This window comes from Ptychodera flava, chromosome 18, assembly GCF_041260155.1.
Source record: "Ptychodera flava strain L36383 chromosome 18, AS_Pfla_20210202, whole genome shotgun sequence".
NCBI classification, from domain to species: domain Eukaryota; kingdom Metazoa; phylum Hemichordata; class Enteropneusta; family Ptychoderidae; genus Ptychodera; species Ptychodera flava.
The window spans coordinates 13,637,521-13,653,867 of NC_091945.1; the positions used below are offsets into that span (position 1 = coordinate 13,637,521).

The window sequence follows — 16,347 nt, forward strand, 5'->3', positions numbered from 1 at the left end:
CGTAACTTTACCTTCAAATTACCAACACAACTCAGAGGTCTGATAAAATTCAGTGCTTGAATTTTGAAGTATGGCCTAATGTCAAATAATTCATCAAATATGCAAATGAGCCTCTAATCTGTAAGCCATGCAAAAAGCATACCATAAGAGATTTACTAACATATAAAAATATTATTATCTGCAAAAACAAATCAAGTCGCAAAGACACTTACCATTATTGCATATAATCTGGGTAGTCAAAATCGGTGTTGTCGTTGGAAGATAAGTGGTTGTAATAAGTGTTGTTGTTTGTAAAGTAGAAGTTGGCATTGGCAATGTCGTTGTTACAACGGGCGTAGTACGCGTAGATATCTGCGTGGTTGGCGCCTCTGTAGTAGTGGGTTGAGCTGTTGTTATCTTTGTGGTTGCCACTTTAGCAGTTGTGGTGGCCTCTACCGTTGTTGTCATTTTATCAGAAAAGGAGCAATAAAAAAAAATATAAGAGACATGAAAATAAATTTATAGAAACATTAAAACATAATTCACATAACACAAGAAAATACAAAAGAATATTTTTAAAACGTCAAAAACATTCAGATATTGTACTTGTTAAAATATTTGACGTTGTAAGGTACACATATAGCTGTCATTGCCAGGAATGTAGAACAAATATTTCACCTTCAGTAGTAGTTAATTCTTCTGTTGTTGTTTCGGGTAATGTGGTTTGTTTCTCTGAGGTAGTGTCCATTTCTGTTGTAGTCTCTACTTGAGTCGTTGTTTCGGGCGCCGTTGTTATATCTGTCGTGGTTGGCTTCTCTGTAGTAGTTGTTTCAGCGGTTGTTACCTCAGTGGTTGTCATTTCAGCAGTTGTAGTGGCCTCTATCGTTGTTGTCATTTCTTTGTCAGAAAAAAAGGATTAAAACATACGTTAATACAAAGATTTTAAATTTTCTGAAATATTGATACGTATTTCAAATAACACAAACAAAGAAAATGACATATTTTGAAATATATAAATGTTTAGAGATTACACACGTAGAGATATTTTACGGCATGTGTGGAACAATTGACTTTTTTTCCGAGGCAATGTAAAATTAACATTTCACCTTCTGTAGTAGTTGATTCTTGTGTTGTAGTGTCGGGTGGTGTGGTTGGTTCCTCTGAGGTAGTGTCCATTTCTGTTGTAGTCTCTACTTGAGTCGTTGTTTCGGGCTCCGTTGTTATATCTGTGGTGGTTGGCTCCTCTGTAGTAGTGTGTTTCGCTGTTGTTACCTCAGTGGTTGTCATTTCAGCAGTTGTGGTGGCCTCTACCGTTGTTGTCATTTCTTTGTCAGGGGAGAAGCAGTAAAAACATAATGCTAATACAACAAGTTTGTAAATTTCCTGAAATAATGATACGTATTTTAAATAATACAAAAAAAATGAAAATGACATATTTATAAATATATATAATTTTTTAGAGATTACACATGAAGAGATATTTGACGATATGTGTGGAACATTTGACTTTTCTTCCGAGGTTATGTTTGAAACATTTAACTTTTCTTCCGAGGCAATGTCCAAATAATATTTCACCTTCTGTAGTAGTTGATTCTTGTGTTGTTGTGTCGGTTGGTGTGGTTGGTTCCTCTGAGGTAGTGCCCATTTCTGTTGTAGTCTCTACTTGAGTCGTTGATTCGGGCTCCGTTGTTATATCTGTGGTGGTTGGCTCCTCTGTAGTAGTGGGTTCAGCGGTTGTTACCTCAGTGGTTGTCATTTCAGCAGTTGTGGTGGCCTCTACCGTTGTTGTCATTTCTTTGTCAGAAAGAAGCAGTAAAAACATAATGCTAATACAACAAGTTTGTAAATTTCCTGAAATAATGATACGTATTTCAAATAATACAGACAAAGAAAATGACATATTTTAAAAATATATATAATATTTTTTACAGATTACACATGTAGAGATTTTGACGATATGTGTCGAACATTTGACTTTTCTTCCGAGGTTATGTGTGAAATTTTAGAGCCAATGTCCAAATAATATTTCACCTTCTGTAGTAGTTGATTCTTGTGTTGTTGTGTCGGGTGGTGTGGTTGGTTCCTCTGAGGTAGTGCCCATTTCTGTTGTAGTCTCTACTTGAGTAGTTGTTTCGGGCTCCGTTGTTATATCTGTGGTTAATGGCTCCTCTGTAGTAGTGGGTTCAGCGGTTGTTACCTCAGTGGTTGTCATTTCAGCGGTAGTGGTGGCCTCTACCGTTGTTGTCATTTCTTTGTCAGAAAATAGCAGTAAAACATAATGTTATGGTTCCAAGACAAGAAGTTTACCTTTTTAAGCTAACAATTCTCTAGTGGTTAATAAGCTCAGAAACCATGTAAATTATATATTTTCGGAAAGCCTAGATATAGCAAAACATTTTGGTTACCATAGTGTCACCATTGTTTACATAACTATCACGTGATAGGTAATTTGCATAACCTTTCAAAAATCGGTGTTCCCTATGTTTTGTTTCAATGCTTTGAGGTATGTGGCTGAAATTTCTGTGAGTGCAAGCTGTCAAAAGGATCTTCAAAGGTATGTCTCAGAATTTTTTTAAACCTTCGTATACAATTTTTATGCCAGAAAAACTTCCAGAGCGGTGAATTTAACCCTAGTTGATTTCTTTAAAATTGTGCTCAAATAAAACCTAAGCAAGATATAAAAAAATGTTAGACACACTTTTGAAGACCGTTGTGACAGCTTGCATTCCAGCAAGTTTGAGTCCGATATTTTGAAGTATTGAGACAAAACATAGGGAAAACCGATTTTTGAAAGGTTATGCAAATTAACTTTCATGTGATAGTTATGTAAACAATGGTGTCACTGTGATTACCAAAATCTTCCCCTGTATCTAGGATTTCAGAAAATATATAATTTACGGGGGTTCTGAGCTTATTAACTACCAGAGTATTGTTAGATTAAAGAGGTCAATTTCTTATTTTGGAACCTTAGTACATTTTTTAAATTTTCTGAAATAATGATACGTATTTCAAATAACACAAACAAAGAAAATGGCATATTTTGAATTATATAAATTTGTAGAGATTACACACGTAGAGATATTTGACGGTATGTGTGGAACATTTGACTTTTCTTCCGAGGCAATGTAAAATTAACACTTCACCTTCTGTAGTAGTTGATTCTTGTGTTGTTGTGTCGGGTTGTGTGGTTGGTTCCTCTGAGGTAGTGTCCATTTCTGTTGTAGTCTCTACTTGAGTCGTTGTTTCGGGCTCCGTTGTTATATCTGTGGTGGTTGGCTCCTCTGTAGTAGTGGGTTCAGCGGTTGTTACCTCAGTGGTTGTCATTTCAGCGGTTGTGGTGGCCTCTACCGTTGTTGTCATTTCTTTGTCAGAAGAAAGCAGTAAAACATCATGCTAATACAACGATTATGAATTTCCTAAAATGAACGTACACATTTAAAATAATATGAACAACTAAACAACATATTTTGAAGTATACACATTTTTAGAGGTTCTTCACATTGCGATATTTGACGTTATGTGTGTGATACCATAGGGTAGGATCCCTCAAGACACAGTAGGAGGACCCCGTATATTTGATGATGGACTATTTTAAATATTGACATTTGCTTTTAATGTGTTTACGCAATTAAAGTAATCCGCGGGTTTTGATTGTATTTTTATGTGATATTGAACCTCGGGTTCTGTGATTGATGTACGAAACCCTTTTTATTGTTATCTATTGACTTTTTGGTGCTTGAAAGGTTAAATCATTTAAGTCAAGGAAGACGCACCAGTATTTTACCCAAGGTTTGGCGGGTGTAATGCGGCGAGGAAAACTTGGCAATAATAAGACTCCTATCATGGCAGTTGTTCGGTGGAGTTGACGTGAGTGGAAGTCTCCACAAAATCCAAACCATCGGCGGAATCGTGTGATGAAATTGCATTGAAAAGGGACGCGAGTGGAGCTGGATGTGAACTGACATTACTTGAGCTGGTCTTCGTGAGATCCCGGCGTGTGAAGAGGTATTTCATCAACACTTTTGAATGTAAAGTCTGCTGTACTGGAACGAAGAGCGGGTGACTGCCGAACACTATGGCATTTTGGAGACACCGACTGCCGAGATCCAACGATTAGGGATGCACGCACAGGTTTCTCAACGCTGATGCTTCATGATTTGAAAGCCGAATATGTACGATTGAATCGATGCTAGTCGCATGAAAATCGGACTCGATTTGATAAAGTTACGGCCATTCGAAGTTGGGCGCGATGAATGCAATTGCAACGAGCCGCCTAACTCTGCGCCGAAGTCTGAACTTAGGACAGATGATTTTACGAGCACGATTACTCGACCATGTAAGTGATTTGTCATTCACAGAACTGATCAACGCTTTGTTGTTGAGCTTTACTTCACGTTTGAACGAACTCTTGAGCATCGTCCAGAAGCGAATATCCCAGTCACGGTTGAACTCATACGTTGCGAATCACGTGTAATGTCTATGGGTTATCGCCGAGATATGTTTTTCCGACTTTACTCCCATGAAACACGTGATTTAGCTAGACGACATTTTCTAAACCGATACAGAATCATTGCGGACACTGTGATAGTTAATCTCATTGATACTCGAAACTCCTTTCGTTGGATTTTGGATGCAATTCGACGTGACTGTAGTTTGTTAGACAACGCCCTCATCGATGAAAGTCTATATTGTTTCTCACGTTTGTTTAAGAACTTTTAAACGACGCCTGGAGTGACTTTTGGCAGGTGAAGCTACGCCAGTTTTCTCCAGAAACGTATACCCTGGATGGAATGCTAAAGTGTCACTGTGTTATTATCGTTACCGCATAGGCGTTCAAAGAACTGCTGCAACGGACACTACGTACTGTTTGTATGACAAACTTAGAGCCTTTGATCTGATTTGTTTGACATGTCAAGTGAAAAGCAACGAGTGAAATGTTGTTAATACAAATGTTACTTGTTCGCAACGTAACAGGTTTGTGATATTATTTTGCACTTGTAAATCAATTTCTTATTTTTTTATAATATTTAGATATATTGGTGCAGAAGTGAGCACCTTTGATTTACGAATAGTAAGTTTCTGTTAACGAGACTGTAAAACGACACTTTTAATTTGTACCGGTACATTTGAATATTTATGGAATTATTGTTCATTATAGAAATAACGGGCGATCCGCTGACCGTTAACGTTTATTTAAGGGCAAGGGCGAGAGGAAGGCCAAAAATTAACGGGCGAGGCTTGCCGAGCCCGTTAATTTGGCTTTCCTTGAGCCTGCGCCCATAAATAAACGTTAACGGTCAGAGCTGAGCCCGTTACTTCCATTATATTATCAGCGAGCCCAAGAAAACCATCAAAATTTGCGTAAATTTCCGGAGCGAACAACAACTCGGCCCCAGAAACTGAGCAATATGCAGCGCACTGTCACGCGCGCTGTAAAAAATTGGCAAATCCGGAGATCTTTTCAGAAGAAGTATCTCAACTTGACCTGCAAGTGCTCCATTCTATTTTGTGAATGATAATGATTTACGTTTGAGCTGTAAAGTTACGATACTTTGAGTTGTTAATCTTATTATTCATATTCACGGGCGTGTAAACGAAAATTTCCGGAGCGAATATTGGTCAGTCACGTGGTTCAGCGCGAGCAGTCAGAATGCGATGGGCAGGGAATGGTAATATATTTATTCATTCATTTCACTTAAAGTGTCAGTGTCATTTGTCCAGCCCCTACACTCGTCTTGGTATACCCCTATCCTCAAGGCAACCGCATTTTCCAAGAATTCAACGACCAATCTCACAAGACCGACTTTGGCGATTGCCCTTGTTGAGTTTGCTCCTACGCAGCCAGCTCATGAACCATACAAAAAAGCAAGAGTAACATAAGGAACACTTGACTTTTTGTCCAAGACATTGTAAATAAATATTTCACCTTTTGTGGTAGTTAATTCTTCTGTTGTTGTCTCGCGAAATGTGGTTGGTTCCTCTGAGGTAGTGCCCATTTCTGTTGTAATCTCTACTTGAGTTGTTGTTTCAGGCTCCGTTGTTATATCTGTGGTGGTTGGCTCCTCTGTAGTAGTGGGTTCAGCTGTTGTTACCTCAGTGGTTGTCATTTCAGCAGTTGTGGTGGCCTCTACCGTTGTTGTCATTTCTTTTTCAGGGGAAAAGCAGTAAACACATGATAATACAACTATTTTGAATTTCCATAAACGATAAAACCCATTTCAAATATTACGAAAATAAAAATAACGTTCTGAAATACATGAATTTTTAGAAATTACACACGTGTAGATTTTTGACGGTATGTGTGGAACATTTTGAGTTTCTTCCAAGGCAATGTATAATTTATATTTCACCTTAGCACGTTAGCACGTATGCTAATTCAACAATTTCAAATTTCCTTTAAGAATGAGCCCCTTTGAAATTACACCAACAAAGAATACAACATATTCAATATACACATTTTTAGAGTTTGCACTCGTCTTAGTGAAAAACATTTAATTTCTTGTCCGAGGCAATGTCAAAATAATATTTCACCTTCTGTGGTATTGAATTCTTCTGTTGTTGTCTCGGTTAATGTGGTTGGTTCCTCTGAGGTAGTGCCCATTTCTGTTGTAGTCTCTACTTGAGTCGTTGTTTCGGGCTCGGTTGTTATATCTGTGGTGGTTGGCTCCTCTGTAGTAGTGGGTTCAGCTGTTGTTACCTCAGTGGTTGTCATTTCAGCAGTTGTAGTGGCCTCTACCGTTGTTGTCATTTCTTTGTCGGAAAAAACAGTAAACAATAAGCACGATTCTAAATTTCCTAAAACAAACATCTACATTTTCAATAAAACAAACAAAGTAAGAAACATACTTTTAGCACACTGCATAAAAACCCAATAATACATAGTGTCTAAGCACTTATTAGTGCCTGTATTTTAGCTCAATAGTGCATACACTATCTGGTCTGCTAGCTTTGGAATTTGGTATAAAGGTTCTATAGATGAACTCAGTAATATATATTGATTTTCTGATGAAATCTGTAATTTTGTATTTTAGGGGCAATTTTTCCCATTTTTGGTCAAAAAGTTTTTTTTCCAAACTTCTCCGCTGAAAGCTTTGAAAGTTTGTATACATGTTCCTACAGATGATCTAAATGATATTTATTGAAATTATGAAAAAAATCTGCAATTTTGTATTTTGTATTCTTGGGGCAATTTTTTCCATTTTTGGTCAAAAATGTGTTTCTCAAAATGTACTGGTTTGATAGCTTTGAAATTGACATGCAGGTTTCTATAGATGAACTAAATGTCATCTATTGAAATTATGGTGAAATCTGCAATTTTGTATTTTTGGGGCAATTTTGTCTTTTTGATCAACAAATTTGTTTCTCAAAAACTGCAAGTTGATAGCTTTGATATTTGGTATACAGGTTCCAAGGGATTATTTTAATATATGATATATTGAAATTATGGTGAAATCTGCAATTTTCATTTTTAGGGCAATGTTTTCCATTTTTGGTCAGAAAATGTCATTCTCAAAAAACTACTCGTCAGATAGCTTTGGTCGACATGTTCTCAGGGATGCTCTAATGTGATATATTCAAAGTATGATGAAATCTTCAATTGTGTATTTTTGCAGCTATTCTAGCCACTTTTTTCTGGCCATTTAAATGAGCTATCAATGATTTCCACCTTCTTCATCAACATGTGTCAAAAATAGTTATTCCCTACATGAACACAGCGGAACTATATCGGCCGTTAGGTCGCTTGTTAGAGATTGTACTAGTTTTAGCGACTTGACGTTTTTTGTGCAGAACATTTCATTTCTTGTGTGAGGCAATGTCAAAATAATATTTCACCTTCTGTGGTATTGAATTCTTCTGTTGTTGTCTCGGGTAATGTGGTTGGTTCCTCTGAGGTAGTGCCCATTTCTGTTGAAGTCTCAAATTGAGTCGTTGTTTCGGGCTCGGTTGTTATATTGGTGGTGGTTGGCTCCTCTGTAGTAGTGGGTTCAGCTGTTGTTACCTCAGTGGTTGTCATTTCAGCAGTTGTGGTGGCCTCTACCGTTGTTGTCATTTCTTTGTCAGAAAAAAGCAGTAAACAATAAGCTGATACAACTATTTTGAATTTCCTAAATCTAACATCCACATTTTCAATAAAACAAACAAAGTAAGAAACATATTTTCAGCAGTTGTGGTGGCCTCTACCATTTGTCATTTTTTGTCAGTAAAAAAAATTTAGAACGTATGCTAATTCAACAATTTTAAATTTCCTTAAAGAATGAGCCCTTTTGAAATTACACTAACAAAGAAAACAACATATTATTCAATATACACATTTTTAGAGTTTGTACTCGTCTTTGTCATTTGAAGATGTTGTGCAGAACATTTGATTTCTTGTCCGAGGCAATGCCAAAATAACATTTTACCTTCTGTGGTATTGAATTCTTCTGTTGTTGTCTCGGTTAATGTGGTTGGTTCCTCTGAGGTAGTGCCCATTTCTGTTGTAGTCTCTACTTGAGTCGTTGTTTCGGGCTCGGTTGTTATATTGGTGGTGGTTGGCTCCTCTGTAGTAGTGGGTTCAGCTGTTGTTACCTCAGTGGTTGTCATTTCAGCAGTTGTGGTGGCCTCTACCGTTGTTGTCATTTCTTTGTCAGAAAAAAGCAGAAAAAAATATGCTGTTACAGCTATTTTGAATTTCCGAAAACTAACAACCACTTTTCAAATAAAACTAACAAAGTAAGAAATATATTTTCAGCACACTGTATGAAAACCCAATAATACTTACTAAATTTTAGCTGAATAGTGCATATACAGATGAATACAGTCAAGAATACATTGTTTGTATTTAGCAAGCCTATATTCATGTGGATTTATGTGAAGTAACTCTTATATTCTATAATACAGGCAACTCATTAATGTAAATTTATCTGTATTATTATGTTTTGATGCAGTGGCAGTTGTGGTGGCGTCTACGGTCGTTGTCATTTCTTTGTCAGATGAAAAACAGTGAGAACGTATGCAAATACAACGACTATAAGTTTCCTAAAATAATGAGACCCATTTCAAATAACACAAACCAAGAAGCCAACATATATTCAATATACACATTTTTAGAGTTTGTACTCCTTTAAGCCATTTGTATTTGACGTTTTGTGCAGAACATTTGATTTCTTGTCCAAGGCAATGCCAAAATAATATTTCACCTTCTGTGGTATTGAATTCTTCTGTTGTTGTTTCGGCTAATGTGGTTGGTTCCTCTGAGGTAGTGCCCATTTCTGTTGTAGTCTCTACTTGAGTCGTTGTTTCGGGCTCGGTTGTTATATTGGTGGTGGTTGGCTCCTCTGTAGTAGTGGGTTCAGCTGTTGTTACCTCAGTGGTTGTCATTTCAGCAGTTGTGGTGGCCTCTACCGTTGTTGTCATTTCTTTGTCGGAAAAAAACAGTAAACAATAAGCTAATACAACGATTTTAAATTTCCGAAATCTAACATCCACATTTTCAATAAAACAAACAAAGTAAGAAACATATTTTCAGCAGTTGTAGTGGCCTCTACCATTTGTCATTTTTTGTCAGTAAAAAAAAGGTTAGAACGTATGATAATTCAACAATTTTAAATTTCCTTAAAGAATGAGCCCCTTTGGAATTACACTAACAAAAAAAACAACATATTATTCAATATACACATTTTTAGAGTTTGTACTCGTCTTTGTCATTTGAAGATTTTGTGCAGAACATTTGATTTCTTGTCCGAGGCAATGCCAAAATAACATTTTACCTTCTGTGGTATTGAATTCTTCTGTTGTTGTCTCGGTTAATGTGGTTGGTTCCTCTGAGGTAGTGCCCATTTCTGTTGTAGTCTCTTCTTGAGTCGTTGATTCGGGCTCCGTTGTTATATCTGTGGTGGTTGGCTCCTCTGTAGTAGTGGGTTCAGCTGTTGTTACCTCAGTGGTTGTCATTTCAGCAGTTGTGGTGGCCTCTACCGTTGTTGTCATTTCTTTGTCGGAAAAAACAGTAAACAATAAGCTTATACAACTATTTTGAATTTCCTAAATCTAACATCCACATTTTCAATAAAACAAACAAAGTAAGAAACATATTTTCAGCAGTTGCGGTGGCCTGTACCATTTGCATTTTTTCTCATTAAAAAAAACTGTCAGAATGTATGCTAATTCAACAATTTCAAATTTCCTTAAAGAATGAGGCCCTTTTCAAATTACACTAACAAAGAAGACAACATATTATTCAATATACACATTTTTAGAGTTTGTACTCCTTTTAGCCATTTGACGTTTTTTTGTACAGAACATTTGCTTTTTGTACGACGCAATGTCAAATAATATTTCACCTTCTGTGGTATTGAATTCTTCTGTTGTTGTCTCGGTTAGTGTGGTTGGTTCCTCTGAGGTAGTGCCCATTTCTGTTGTAGTCTCTACTTGAGTCGTTGTTTCGGGCTCGGTTGTTATATTGGTGGTGGATGGCTCCTCTGTTGTAAAGGGTTCAGCTGTTGTTACCTCAGTGGTTGTCATTTCAGCAGTTGTGGTGGCCTCTACCGTTGTTGTCATTTCTTTGTCGGAAAAAAACAGTAAACAATAAACTAATACAACGATTCTAAATTTCCTAAAACAAACATCCACATTTTCAATAAAACAAACAAAGTAAGAAACATGTATAAGCACTTATTAGTGCCTGTATTTTAGCTGAATGGTGCATGTACTCTCTGGTCTGATAGCTTTTGAATTTGGTATACAGGTTTCTATAGATGAACTAAGTAATATATATTGATTTTCTGATGAAATCTGTAATTTTGTATATTTGGGGCAATTTTTGCCATTTTTGGTCAAAAATGTGTTTTTCCGAAACTTCTCATCCGAAAGCTTTGAAATTTGGTATACAGGTTCCTACAAATAAACTAAATAATATTTATTGAATTTCTGATGAAATCTGTAATTTTGTATATTTGGGGCAATTTTTGCCATTTTTGGTCAAAAATGTGTTTTCCAAAACTACTCATCTGATAGCTTTGAAATTTAGTACACAGTTCCTACAGATGATCTAAATGATATTTATTGAAATTATGAAAAAAATCTGCAATTTTGTATTTTGTATTTTTAGGGCAATTTTAATCATTTTTGGTCAAAAAATGTGTTTCTCAAAAAGCACTGGTTTGATAGCTTTGAAATTTGACACGCAGGTTTCTACAGATGAACTAAATGTCATCAATTGAAATTATGGTGAAATCTGCAATTTTGTATTTTTGGGGCAATTTTTGTCTTTTTTCGATCAACAAATTTGTTTCTCAAAAACTGCAAGTCGATAGCTTTGATATTTGGTATACAGGTTACAAGGGATTATTTAAATATATGATATATTGAAATTATGGTGAAATCTGCAATTTTATTTCTGGGCGCCATTTTTGCAATTTTTGGTCAGAAAATGTTATTCTCAAAAAACTACTCGTCAGATAGCTTTGGTCGACATGTTCTCAGGGATGCTCTAATGTGATATATTCAAAGTATGATGAAATCTTCAATTGTGTATTTTTGCAGCTATTCTAGCACTTTTTTTCTGGCCATTTAAATGAGCTATCAATGATTTCCACCTTCTTCATCAACATGTGTCAAAAATAGTTATTCCCTACATGAACACAGCGGAACTATATCGGCCGTTAGGTCGCTTGTTAGAGATTGTACTAGTTTTAGCGACTTGACGTTTTTTGTGCAGAACATTTCATTTCTTGTGTGAGGCAATTTCTTGTGTGAGGCAATGTCAAAATAATATTTCACCTTCTGTGGTATTGAATTCTTCTGTTGTTGTCTCGGGTAATGTGGTTGGTTCCTCTGAGGTAGTGCCCATTTCTGTTGAAGTCTCAAATTGAGTCGTTGTTTCGGGCTCGGTTGTTATATTGGTGGTGGTTGGCTCCTCTGTAGTAGTGGGTTCAGCTGTTGTTACCTCATTGGTTGTCATTTCAGCAGTTGTGGTGGCCTCTATCGTTGTTGTCATTTCTTTGTCAGAAAAAAGCAGTAAACAGTATGCTGATACAACTATTTTGAATTTCCGAAAACTAACATCCACTTTTCAAATAAAACTAACAAAGTAAGAAACATATTTTCAGCACACTGTATGGAAACCCAATAATACTTACTAAATTTTAGCTGAATAGTGCATATACAGATGAATACAGTCAAGAATCCATTGCTTGTATTTAGCAAGCCTATATTCATGTGGATTCATGTGAAGTAACTCTTATTACTCTATAATACAGGCAACTCAATAATGTGAATTTATCTGTATTATTATGTTTTGATGCAGTGGCAGTTGTGGTGGCCTCTACCGTTGTTGTCATTTCTTTGTAAGATAAAAAACAGTAAGAACGTAGGCAAATAACGATTTTAAATTTCCTTAAATAATCAATGAGGCCCTTTTGAAATTACACGAACAAAGAATACAACATATTATTCAATATACACATTTCTAGAGTTTGTACTCGTTTTAGGCATTTGATGTTTTTGTGCAGAATATTTGATTTCTTGTCCGAGGCAATGTCTAAATAATATTTCACCTTCTGTGGTATTGAATTCTTCTGTTGTTGTCTCGGGTAATGTGGTTGGTTCCTCTGAGGTAGTGCCCATTTCTGTTGTAGTCTCTACTTGAGTCGTTGTTTCGGGCTCGGTTGTTATATCTGTGGTGGTTGGCTCCTCTGTAGTAGTGGGTTCAGCTGTTGTTACCTCAGTGGTTGTCATTTCAGCAGTTGTGGTGGCCTCTACCGTTGTTGTCATTTCTTTGTCGGAAAAAAACCAGTAAACAATAAGCTAATACAACGATTTTAAATTTCCTAAATCTAACATCCACATTTTCAATAAAACAAACAAAGTAAGAAACATATTTTCAGCAGTTGTAGTGGCCTCTACCATTTGTCATTTTTTGTCAGTAAAAAAAGGTTAGAACGTATGCTAATTCAACAATTTTAAATTTCCTTAAAGAATGAGCCCCTTTGGAATTACACTAACATAAAAAAGAACATATTTAAGCAATAATGCACCCCCTCCCGGCCCATTATGGACGAAAGAAAACTTTGCACGACATAATGTACGAGGCGAAGCCGAGTACATTAATGGAGTGCAAGTTTGCTTGAGTCCATTATGGGCTGGGAGGGGGCATTATTGCTATTATTTTATAGTTTTGGCAATGCCAGTGAATTTGTAGTTGCAGAAAACGAATAAAAAAGGAAATTTAAACTGAGTTTGAAGCCAGTGAGCGTCGTCCAGCATGATCGGCCCTGACTCTGTACATATTACATGCACTCCACACTGCACAGTGCACTGCACTGAACACGCGTTCAGCACAAAAAATTACCAGCAATTTCACGGTTCATTTTGAATTGAGAAACGATGTATTTTCGAAGGAAATGAAACGTAACTGCATCCCTACCGTCTATATCGAACTTGAAATATCACCTTTAAATATCATGACATTCAAAATCCGACACGATAAAATGCCAGAGATGAAGAAAACGGAATGTTCATGCATCGACATCAGCATGATCAGCGAGCTGCATGCCATGGTATCAGCTGATCAATACGATCATTATTATGTCGCTAGTAGTACAGCATTCATTGCAAACGATATCAACAGAGTTCAACATTGTTATTCAAATGTTTATATTTCAATAATAATTGTGTCTATAAATTTAATTTTCGATGACTTCTTGAAGAGATATTTTATTTCGGCGAACGACAGAACTTGACGTAAACGGGTGCTTGAAAGGCACAGTTGACAAACATACTGGAGGGTTTCGGTACCGTCGCGATATCGAGAACAATGCAAGGTAAAATCACAGACATGGAGAAAAAAACGATGAATGAAAGTTGTCTCCGATTACAGTCAGTGCATCAGAATTAGGTGGCCGAGATGTTAGATCAACGGAGAGTCCACGTTGTTGTTGGTAGTAGCTGACCTTGGACCGAGACTTTGAATGGCTCCGTAGTACAACCAGCGTATCGGATGGGGACTGCATGCTGAGCGCCAGCCAGACAGACGACAAATGCATGCGTGAGGACTCAAAAAATGTGATACGTCGTTCAGTAAGACATTATTATCAATATTGTGCACCATTATCAAGATTTATAGTTTTGTGTATTACATGGTTTATCCGATATTTTCCCTAATTTTAAATGCGCAGTCCTTTTTTCGTTTTCCAAAACAAAACTTGCTCGCTGTGGGGCCGCAATGCTGAATAATGGAATACATTATCAGTAATAATGTATGGATGTGACGTCACAAAATTCACTGGTATTGACAAAGCTATAATATATTATTCAATATACACATTTTTAGAGTTTGTACTCGTCTTTGTCATTTGAAGATTTTGTGCAGAACATTTGATTTCTTGTCCGAGGCAATGCCAAAATAACATTTTACCTTCTGTGGTATTGAATTCTTCTGTTGTTGTCTCGGTTAATGTGGTTGGTTCCTCTGAGGTAGTGCCCATTTCTGTTGTAGTCTCTACTTGAGTCGTTGTTTCGGGCTCGGTTGTTATATTGGTGGTGGTTGGCTCCTCTGTAGTAGTGGGTTCAGCTGTTGTTACCTCAGTGGTTGTCATTTCAGCAGTTGTGGTGGCCTCTACCGTTGTTGTCATTTCTTTGTCGGAAAAAACAGTAAACAATAAGCTAATACAACGATTTTAAATTTCCTAAATCTAACATCCACATTTTTAATAAAACAAACAGAATAAGAAACATATTTTCAGCAGTTGCGGTGGCCTCTACCATTTGCATTTTTTCTCAGTAAAAAAAACCTGTCAGAATGTATGCTAATTCAACAATTTCAAATTTCCTTATAGAATGAGGCCCTTTTCAAATTACACTAACAAAGAAGACAACATATTATTCAATATACACATTTTTAGAGTTTGTACTCCTTTTAGCCATTTGACGTTTTTTGTACAGAACATTTGCTTTTTGTACGACGCAATGTCAAATAATATTTCACCTTCTGTGGTATTGAATTCTTCTGTTGTTGTCTCGGTTAGTGTGGTTGGTTCCTCTGAGGTAGTGCCCATTTCTGTTGTAGTCTCTACTTGAGTCGTTGTTTCGGGCTCGGTTGTTATATCTGTGGTGGTTGGCTCCTCTGTAGTAGTGGGTTCAGCTGTTGTTACCTCAGTGGTTGTCATTTCAGCAGTTGTGGTGGCCTCTACCGTTGTTGTCATTTCTTTGTCGGAAAAAAACAGTAAACAATAAACTAATACAACGATTCTAAATTTCCTAAAACAAACATCCACATTTTCAATAAAACAAACAAAGTAAGAAACATGTATAACCACTTATTAGTGCCTGTATTTTAGCTGAATGGTGCATATACTCTCTGGTCTGATAGCTTTGGAATTTGGTATACAGGTTTCTATAGATGAACGAAGTAATATATATTGATTTTCTGATGAAATCTGTAATTTTGTATTTTTGGGGGCAATTTTTGCCATTTTTGGTCAAAAATGTGTTTTTCCAAAACTTCTCATCTGAAAGCTTTGAAATTTGGTATACAGGTTCCTACAAATGAACTAAATAATATACATTGAATTTCTGATGAAATCTGTAATTTTGTATATTTGGGGCAATTTTTGCCATTTTTGGTCAAAAATGTGTTTTTCCAAAACTACTCATCTGATAGCTTTGAAATTTAGTACACAGGTTCCTACAGAGGATCTAAATGATATTATTGAAATTATGAAAAAAATCTGCAATTTTGTATTTTGTATTTTTAGGGCAATTTTAATCATTTTTGGTCATAAAATGTGTTTCTCAAAAAGTACTGGTTTGATAGCTTTGAAATTTGACACGCAGGTTTCTACAGATGAACTAAATGTCATCAATTGAAATTATGGTGAAATCTGCAATTTTGTATTTTTGGGGCAATTTTTGTCTTTTTTCGATCAACAAATTTGTTTCTCAAAAACTGCAAGTCGATAGCTTTGATATTTGGTATACAGGTTCCAAGGGATTATTTAAATATATGATATATTGAAATTATGGTGAAATCTGCAATTTTATTTCTGGGCGCCATTTTTGCAATTTTTGGTCAGAAAATGTTATTCTCAAAAAACTACTCGTCAGATAGCTTTGGTCGACATGTTCTCAGGGATGCTCTAATGTGATATATTCAAAGTATGATGAAATCTTCAATTGTGTATTTTTGCAGCTATTCTAGCCACTTTTTTCTGGCCATTTAAATGAGCTATCAATGATTTCCACCTTCTTCATCAACATGTGTCAAAAATAGTTATTCCCTACATGAACACAGCGGAACTATATCGGCCGTTAGGTCGCTTGTTAGAGATTGTACTAGTTTTAGCGACTTGACGTTTTTTGTGCAGAACATTTCATTTCTTGTGTGAGGCAATG

At 36.2% G+C, this 16,347-nt stretch overlaps 2 protein-coding genes across 2 annotated transcripts in view; both read right to left on the reverse strand.

Moving 5' to 3' along the window:
* LOC139116914 (fibrillin-2-like) overlaps positions 1-1,770 on the reverse strand; it is a 62,052-nt gene extending 60,282 nt beyond the window's left edge. Inside the window, exons 1-4 of the mRNA XM_070679641.1 lie at positions 1,555-1,770; positions 1,086-1,304; positions 658-876; positions 213-431 (exon numbers count right to left, since the gene is read on the reverse strand). Of these exons, the coding sequence (XP_070535742.1) occupies positions 213-431; positions 658-876; positions 1,086-1,304; positions 1,555-1,735 (838 nt within the window). The 5' untranslated portion in view covers positions 1,736-1,770. The remainder of the gene's footprint in view (positions 1-212; positions 432-657; positions 877-1,085; positions 1,305-1,554) is intronic.
* Positions 1,771-1,981: 211 nt separating this feature from the next.
* Positions 1,982-15,158, reverse strand: LOC139117599 (mucin-2-like). The gene is made up of 13 exons (XM_070680840.1): positions 14,942-15,158; positions 14,372-14,590; positions 12,513-12,731; positions 11,737-11,955; positions 10,299-10,517; positions 9,729-9,947; positions 9,159-9,377; positions 8,382-8,600; positions 7,813-8,031; positions 6,511-6,729; positions 5,906-6,124; positions 3,123-3,341; positions 1,982-2,229 (listed from the first exon to the last, which is right to left on the reverse strand). Exons 1-13 carry the CDS (start codon positions 15,156-15,158, stop codon positions 1,982-1,984), a joined length of 2,874 nt encoding a protein of 957 aa, XP_070536941.1.
* Between the last annotated feature and the right edge of the window lie 1,189 nt (positions 15,159-16,347).